The sequence below is a fragment of the Enhydra lutris genome, unplaced genomic scaffold (genome assembly GCF_002288905.1).
Source record: "Enhydra lutris kenyoni isolate GAN:26980312 unplaced genomic scaffold, ASM228890v2 scaffoldscaffold88, whole genome shotgun sequence".
In the NCBI taxonomy this organism is placed as follows: domain Eukaryota; kingdom Metazoa; phylum Chordata; class Mammalia; order Carnivora; family Mustelidae; genus Enhydra; species Enhydra lutris.
The window spans coordinates 621,001-630,381 of NW_019154172.1; the positions used below are offsets into that span (position 1 = coordinate 621,001).

The 9,381-nt window shown below is 38.9% G+C and overlaps 1 protein-coding gene across 1 annotated transcript in view; it reads right to left on the minus strand.

Moving 5' to 3' along the window:
* LOC111161986 (late cornified envelope 6A) overlaps positions 1 to 8,805 on the minus strand; it is a 37,135-nt gene extending 28,330 nt beyond the window's left edge. Inside the window, 1 exon segment of the mRNA XM_022526114.1 lies at positions 8,559 to 8,805. Coding sequence (XP_022381822.1) covers positions 8,559 to 8,805 — 247 coding nt within the window.
* Positions 8,806 to 9,381: the final 576 nt, after the last annotated feature.

The following is a 9,381-nucleotide window of genomic DNA, read 5'->3' on the forward strand; positions in this document are numbered from 1 at the left end:
AAGCAGCGTCTCATTTTAATGCTATGCACTTTTTTCAGTGGGAGACAAAACATTAGTGGTTTGCCATTTTCTTCTGTGGCTGTGTTCTAGCAATGACTTTAAGTATATAGCTGACCACTGCAAACAATTTCCTTCAGACATCAATGTTAGAAGTGCAAGACTTCCCTTGAAAACTATGTATGTTAGAGCATTTGTCTTTCTATATATTCTCTCTGCCAAGAAGTTCAGAACTAATCATTAGTGTGAGGTAGAGTAACTATGTGGGTCACATACTGAATATTTATGCCCTTTTATTGACTCATAGCCTGTCCCCCATTGCTTTCTGATTTTCCACATGCAGTTTCATGAAAAAGATTCTATGCCTTCACCCACTCTGGTTCATAGGGAGAATCCAAACCTGTTCTAACCTGTGCCCAGGTATGGAGTGTGGTTTCTCCTGTCTATAGCCCCACACTGGTCGGTGTTCATGACTTCATGCTTTATGCCCAAAACATGTAATGGAAGCTTGTTTGTGGGAAGAGGAAGGTGAGCAGAGCCTCTGTTTGGGCGATGATCTCTAGTGGGTGGAGGTCCTCATGAAAGATCATCCATTTCAATTCAGTCCCTTGATGCTGAGGAGGTCCTGTCTTTCCTCTGACCCATCCTTATCCAGCCTTCAACATTCTCTCCTCTTTAATCAGCAGTCTTTATAGCCTTTAGAGGCAAGAAAACATTGCTCATTTATCATGCACTGACTCCTAGGCATCTCAAAATTTGTTTTCAAAATAGAAGACACCATATCTGGATACTTGGATTAAACAAATATGTCATTGTGTGGCGGATGGCAGGAGCCAGATTTCTCATGGAGAGTTTATAGATAGCAAGAAAGAGGTGTTGGCTAAGAAAGAATTCATTGATAATTTAAGCAAACAGGCATTTATTTGGGCAACTAGAATTGCAATTCTGGAGACAGATTCAGGTAGAAACCTAATTCATGTTCTGAGAAAGATCAAGAATGGGCAGACTTATAAAAGCAAAAGATCATGAGTACAGTTGTCATTTATGTCCTCTCTGTAAAACAGGGATTGAAACCAGGTTAACTGGAGTTGGTTGGGTTAATATGCAAGTAAGGGATTGAAACTTGTCAAATCACATTGGCTCCTTTGCAGGGAAGAATGTGAATAATTTAGGTGTCATAGTGAGGAGGGAGTTAAGTTCAAGCTGAGGGCTTACAGCTGGTAAAAAGTTAGTTTGTCCCATGAGGATGTACATAAATTCCTTTCTCTATGGCCTCCTAGCTAAGCTTGCTTACTCCATTTGAATCTCCTTTCACAAAGCCTAGAATAAACCATGATTGAATTAGAGTTGCAGACATCAATATGAACTCATGTTCAGCTTATTATAGACACAGATGGATAACTATGGAAATAGTTGTAAGTATGCGTGCAGACACTGGTTAATATACACATATATATTTCCAAGCTCTGTCTATTGAGAAGACCTGGAAGCAATGACATCCCAGGAGCAATGAAAAATCAGCTCCCAGATCTTGGTTTACAATACAGTTCCCCAATAAAAGAAACCAGGATCTATAAAGAACTCCTCAAACTCAACACACACAAAACAGACAATCATATCAAAAAATGGGCAGAAGATATGAACAGACACTTCTCCAATGAAGACATACAAATGGCTATCAGACACATGAAAAAATGTTCATCATCACTAGCCATCAGGGAGATTCAAATCAAAACCACATTGAGATACCACCTTACACCACTTAGAATGGCCAAAATTAGCAAGACAGGAAACAACATGTGTTGGAGGGGATGTGGAGAAAGGGGAACCCTCTTACACTGTTGGTGGGAATGCAAGTTGGTGCAGCCACTTTGAAAACAGTGTGGAGATTCCTCAAGAAATTAAAAATAGAACTTCCCTATGACCCTGCAATTGCACTACTGGGTATTTACCCCACAGATACAGATGTAGTGAAAAGAAGGGCCATCTGTACCCCAATGTTTATAGCAGCAATGGCCACAGTCACCAAACTGTGGAAAGAATCAAGATGCCCTTCAACGGACAAATGGACAAGGAAGATGTGGTCCATATACACTATGGAGTATTATGCCTCCATCAGAAAGGATGAATACCCAACTTTTGTAGCAACATGGACGGGACTGGAAGAGATGATGCTGAGTGAAATAAGTCAAGCAGAGAGAGTCAATTATATGGTTTCACTGATTTGTGGAGCATAACAAATAGCATGGAGGACAAGGGGAGTTAGAGAGGAGAAGGGAGTTGGGGGAAATTGGAAGGGGAGGTGAACCATGAGAGACTATGGACTCTGAAAAAACAATCTGAGGGGTTTGAAGTGGTGGGGGGTGGGAGGTTGGGGGATCCAGGTGGTGGGTATTGGAGAGGGCACGGATTGCATGGAGCACTGGGTGTGGTGCAAAAACAAGGAAAACTGTTATGCTGGAAAAAAATTTTTTTTTTAATTAAAAAAAAAAAAAAAAGAAAGAAAGAAACCAGGGCTTACAAAACAAATAGCTGAATCTAGGTCTGGAGCAAAGATTATGCAAAATAAGCCTGAATCATGTAATAAATAGTGCCCTAAAACAAAGAAGTGTTTAAAAGAGAAACCACTGGAGGTGTGTCAAAGGGATGCAGGAACTGATTGAGAGGGATCCCAAAGCTGGAAGGGTATGAACAACAAAATAGAAAGCAGAGCATTGGATTACAACCCAAAGTATAAAATAAATAGATATCCAATATCTGTGAGTCAATACTGATATTAATAAATGATAAAGTTTAAGAAAAGAGAAACAGGAGAACAAACAAATCTTTCTACAGAAAAATCCCAAATAATTTATAGTAGTGTCCCCTCAAGAAGGTGGAATATAAGTCCCTACCTCTTTGAATGGGCTGCATTTAGTGACTTCCTTCCAAAGGGAAGAATATGTTAAGGGAAAGAAAAAGAGCACCTTTATGGTGGAAAATCTGCAAACACTGCCACAGCCAGATGGTCAGTCAATTTCGACAGTGATGGCGTGTTGACAGCACGTACCCCTGATACAATGGCTTTACCCCTGTGATCTGTCTTCCTCCCCCAGATCTGTAAACCCATTATAAGCAGGAGGAAAACACCACACAAATCTCAGTTGAGAGACATTCTACAAAATACCTAACTGGCACCCCTCAAAACCCTCAAGGTCACCAAAAATAAGATAGGTCTAAGAAACTGTCACAGTCAAAAGGATCCTATGGACAAGACAACTGAATGTAATATGGTACCCTGATTGGAATCCAAGAACACAAAAAAGACATTTGGTAAAAATTAAGGAAACCCAAATAGAATATGGCTACGGACTTTAGTTAATAATAACATATCAATGTTGATTCTTCAATGATAATAATTGTACCATGCTAATATAAGAGCTGAACCACAGGGGAAAGTGGATGCAGGGAACATGGGAAATTCTCTGTACCATCTTTGCAACTTTCCTATAAATCTATGACTATCCTGAATTTAAAAAGCCAATTTTAAAAATTAAGTGCACGACATGGGTTACCTGCGTGGCTCAGTTGGTTAAGTGTCTGACTATTGATTTCAGCTCAGGTCATCATCTCCGAGTTGTGGGATGGAGCCCCACTTTGGGCTCCGTGCTCAGAGCAGAGTTTGCTTGGGATTCTCTTTCTCCCTCTCCCCGACCCCACCTGCACTTGTGCATGATCAAGCATGCTCTCTCTCTCAAATAAAATATTCAAAAACAATTAATTGCATCCCAAGTATAATTACAACTAACTTTTATTGAGCTAAATACATCAAAATATGTCACCTATAATATCATATATAATTCCTTCTACAGTTTCAAGAGGGACATATTATTATTTTGCCTAATTTTTAGATGAGAAAACTGAGGCATAGAAAGGCACAGAAACTTGCATAGGATCTCAGGGTTTTCAAAGATTTGAAAAGGGTTTCATCTGACAGAGGTCTGAATGTGTACTTGTTCTGTTAAGGAAGGTTTGGCCTAGGACTCACATAGATGTATGTAAAAACAGGATGTGATTTTATAAAATAATGTAATACATTACATGAAAATTAAAAATCAGGTAATCTGATAGGTTGTAATATGAAAAAAATAAGTTTCATTCTGAATAATCTGTGCATGCACTTATTTCTTTGGGTCCTTTTAGATGTATCTATTCACTTCCCTAATGAAGCACAATGAATAGCTCATGTTTGTCATCCCTTCTCTCCCTTCCTCTTATTTAGACATGTTTTATTTTTCATGCTGCTATTGTTTACCTCTATAACTTTAAATACTGTAACTCAAACCTTATTTCTTCACTTGCCAAGTTGAGGCAGCATTTCTTGACTTGCCACTAAATAAGAGATGAAATCAGCACGACAAATTTGTTTTGTCTTCGGATGATTTTGGTTTCATATTTTATTAATGGCAGCTTGACAAGAATAAGTAAAGGCAATAACTTTTTATTATTATTTGTGCTTTATTATAGAGCATATAGTATGTAGTAAAGGAGGGTCTGTCAAACATTGTAAAGGAAACTGCTGAAAATGTATTGGACCCAGGGTGTGGGCTAGGCTGGCATCCCTAGTGGTGACCATTGGCCAAGCTAGGGAGAACATGTTTCTTCCAACCGGAGATCCAGGAAAGCAGGACACTCTGAGGGAGGGTGTGAGGTCACTGGGCTCAGTTCAGTTCCCAGGTGAGAATGTCCCTTCTGGAAGGCTGCAGTGGAAACTGGTGAGGACAGAGTCCTATAGAATTAGTTACCCATGTTTCCCCATGTGAATTGAACATGGCTCTTTCAAAGTCACTAAGGGACCTTAAAACATTTCACAACTTGCTTTCTAAAAAAAAATTCTATGTTCTTCATTTAGTCCATATAATATTGAAGTACCATTTAAAAAATTAGACAAAAAAAGCATATTAAATATCAAACGTCAAAATGAAATTTTCTAATTAGAAAATGTTAAAAATGTAGAACTACTTGACATTTGTTAAAAGTATGATGTTAGATATAGTAAAACAAAACAAAAGCAAAATAAAACAAAACAAAACCCTGGTGGTGCCACTTACCTATTTCGACTATCCCTATAAATGTAAGATTTTGGATATAGGACATTTTGTACAAAATGTGAAGTCTGCATTTTTAATCATATTATAAAACAAAGGTAAATGTACAATATTAAAATGAAACCATACTGAAACCACACCAAAAAAGACACTCATAATATTGACATTTATGATGTACAGACATATTTTGAAAGTGTGAGGATGTCAAATGCAGACTTTATGAAGAAAACTAATGATCAAATCACTGTGTTTTTTTGATGTAGAAGTTTCAAAATCAATTTGATACAGACTAAATAGTGTAGTATGCAATAATATATAAGGTGAACAATTATTGAAGGGAATCCAAGTACTGATTAGGGAACCTGAGGTGGTCAATTATTAAATAGTACTCTTGTCAAAGAAAATTTGTTTCTGTCAAAACTTTTCTTTAAAATTGTTATTTGGTGAATCTACATGTTCAGTAAAGAACAGAAATAAAAAATAGGAAAAAAAGACATTCTTACATATTAAGCTTTGCACAATCAACCAAATATTGATTTTTTTTCTTAGGGAAAAATTAGATTTTTCCCCCAGAATTCTCTCACACAAACATAACTGAACATCTAAAATCAAGGATATTTAAAGCTTATCAGCTAAGTATGGAATTTCAAGCAATGGTATGTCAAAATTCATAAGGCCTTGCTTTATTCAACAAATATCATCCTTTTTCCCTCAATAGGAGAAAGCATTTAATTTTTTTTAAAGTATAGATTTCATGACAGTAAAATAGGTAGATATTTTCCCAGTTTCTCAGAAAGTGTTTTTTTTTTCCTTTAGTTAGAGTAATTTTTTAGAATATTTATTTATTTGAGTGATAGAGGGAGAGTGTGCATGTGGTGGTGGTGGTGGAGGGAAGCAAGGGGAGAAGGAAAAAGAATCTAAAGCAGACTCCCTGATGAGCACAGAAACCCATGCAGGACTCTGTCCCAGGACCCCAAGATCATGACCTGAGCTGAGGTCAAGAGTTGGACACTTAAATGACTGAACCACCAGGTGCCCATAACTAGAGTAATTTTTTGACATAGTACTCACTCTTGCTCTTGAACAAAAGAAATCCCTTCCTCCAAAATGATTTTCTTAAATGGAGACATTTTCATTGCCTCTAAGATGCAATCTTCCAGGAGAGTTTGAAAAAAGTCTTCATAGTCTTTGACAATTTTAGAATTCCAATTCTAAAAATTTATCTTAGGAAAATTACTAAGAATAATCACCAATGAGAATGTTTATTTTACTGTTATTTAGACAGCAAAAAGGTGGAAGCAATGTAAGTGCCCCAAATCAGGAAACTACACAAATCATCGTGCGTTCACAGGATGGACTATAATAGTGTCGATCAATATTTATTAGCACGTAAGTGTATTAACATTGTACTGTTAAGTAAAACATCAGGTTACAAAGTATTCTGAAATGATCCTATTTTGTGTTTTTTTATGAAGTTTGGAAATAGATCCTGAAATTATTAGTAGTTATTTTAGGGTGATAAGATTTTTGGTTGGTCTTCTAAAGATACAAATGTAGTGATCTGAAGGGGCATGTGCACTCAAATGTTTACAGCAGCAATGTCCACAATAGCCAAACTATGGAAAGAACCTAGATGTCCATGAACAGATGACTGGATAAAGAAGATGCGGTATATATATACAATGGAATACTATGCAGTCATCAAAAGAAATGAAATGTTGCCATTTGTGACGACATGGATGGAACTAGAGAGTATTATGCTTAGCGAAATAAGTCAATCAGAGAAAGACAACTATCATATGATCTCCCTGATATGAGGAAGTCGAGAAGCAACATGGGGGGTTTGGAGGGTAGGAAAAGAATAAATGAAACAAGATGGAATTATGAGGGAGACAAACCATAAGAGACTCTGAATGTCACAAAACAAATTGAGGGTGGCTGGGGAGAGGGGGCTAGGGAGAGGGTGGTTGGGTTATGGACTTTGGGGAAGATATGTGCTTTGGTGTGTGCTGTGAAGTGTGTAAACCTGGCGATTCACAGATCTGTACCCCTGGGGCTAATAATACAGTATATGTTAATAAATAAATTAATTAATTTAAAAAAAGATTTTTGGTTGGTTTTTATCATCTTCCTTATGCTTATTTACAATAAAACATCTTTATACAGGTGTGCAGCATTTGTATAGTGAGAAAAATTACACATTCAAAATTATAATTATATAAAATTATGGTCTCTATATATGCTTATATAGAGATATAGATCATAGCAGAGGCAAAAACAAGGTTCCAGCCATCAAAAGGATTGCTAAGATGTGAAAATTGACATCTTGTGTTTTGGGAATCATAGACAGGCTGATTCTTTGCTCTGAGGCTGGGAAATAGAATCTGCTGGACTCGGTTAGAAACATATTTTTAGTTTCCCTCAGAAAATGAGAATCAACTAAAAATTATTACCTAGAACTTATACTGATATGCAACCGTGTTGAGCCTCAAGCCCTGCCAGGTACCTCTGCTTTATCTCAGGTCCTCTCCGCCCCAGGACAATAGTGCTTTGGGAGTTGCAGTTTCATACCTGGCTTATGAGCTATTTCATATGATCATCTCACTCCCGGCAGTCTAGCCAAGTTGAAACCCATGTCATGGAAAAGTGTCCCACTTGCACATGAAAAGTATCATTTCTACCTGGAAAGATCCTCATCCTTGTTCCATCCCCAACACCAAAGTCTGCTTATCTTTAAAAGCCCTGTTGAAATGCTGCCTACCCTGGAGGTTGTTCTTCCCCAAACAATATGTTCTCTCTGCTTCAGAGTTCTCCTTCCAAGGAAACCATTTCTGATCTATACCATCAAGATGAGTCTTTCCCTTCTGTCCTTGACCTTTTATACTCTTTTCCCCTTTTGAGTTCACACAAAGTGAGAAAAAAAAAGAAGTATGTCAATCAACTTAAAATTATATTTATTAGTCTGCATATTTCAATACACAATGTACATTGTTTCTCCCATGAGATTGTAAGCTTTTCTAGAACAGGGATAAATTTCCTATTATATCTGGTAACACAGAGCACAATATAGAGTAGGTGCTCAGCATGCTTGTCACACAAAAGTTTTCAATGTAAGGATTCTGCAATGACATAGGTTGATGGCTACAAGGATGCTGAGACAGAAATCTCAAACCATGTGTCTCTGAAGCAATACCAGTCAACATCTTGGAAGGAAAGAAGGGGCAGCATCCACCTGTAGAAGCCTTTGCCCCTCAGGTGACCTCAGGGATTCACAGCAGCCAGGGCTCCAACTCCACGTTGTTGGCTGAGCTGAGTGCATAGAAGACAGAAGTAGGAGTGCAGCTTATGGGGACCAGGAAGTGTTTCCCAGCCCTAAATAGAGGGGGCAAGCCTGAGCTTCCCAGCATCGTGAATTCAGAAAGGTGGATGAGAGAGAGCCACTATACTTATGTCCCTCTCCTTAGGGCTGGTCACCTCAGCACTCCTCCTCTTTGATGTGGTAGACTGTGCCACCACTGAGGCAGCGGGGCTTCTTGTGGTGAGCCCTCTGAGAGCTGCCAGGGCTCTGCTCCCTGGGCTTTTGGGAACCAGAATTGTAGCCTCCTGAACAGAGGTCACAGCAGGGAGCAGAGCAGGGAGCCAGGGAGGCGTTTGGGCACTGTCGAGGTGAGCATTTGGGAGCACTAGGGGGCTCCCAGGATTCCTGCTTCTGTTGTGACATCAGTGGACTAGCGAGTGGAAGCTGGAAGGCAAAAGAGAATTCAATTAAGTCAGGTCCTTGAGTTATCTGTTTCTTTTCTCCATGGGCTGGATCTGTCAAAATAGAGCTGGCATTTACAGTCTGCTAAATCCATCCTAGGAGGGACAGAAATGGATCTGAGTGGGTACATTTGAGGAGTAAGCCATGGTGGGAACTCCCAGGGGACCCACTCACCAACAACCAAGCTATTAACTTAATCCTCTTCTTAAACTAAGTGCAGCTGAATTGGGCAGACTGTCTACTTTCCCAGACCAGGGTCCACCACGGTCAGATGTAAAGGAATAACGAATCTCTACTCTTTTTCTTCATTCAGTCTTACTTTGTCCTGAGATTCCTAAGCTTGGGTATATCTTCTCTGCTTCTTTAACACTCTGACTTCTATTACTTTTTTCCATGTTAAATCATTTGAGGTCTTTTGTAGGGACCACTTCCCTTCCCTTCTCCCTGCCCCGAAGCTCTCTTACCTGGCTTATCTACTCCCTGGGCAGAAGCAGAGGAGAGATCAGGCCTGCCTTGGCCACATCTGAGTGAGGGACA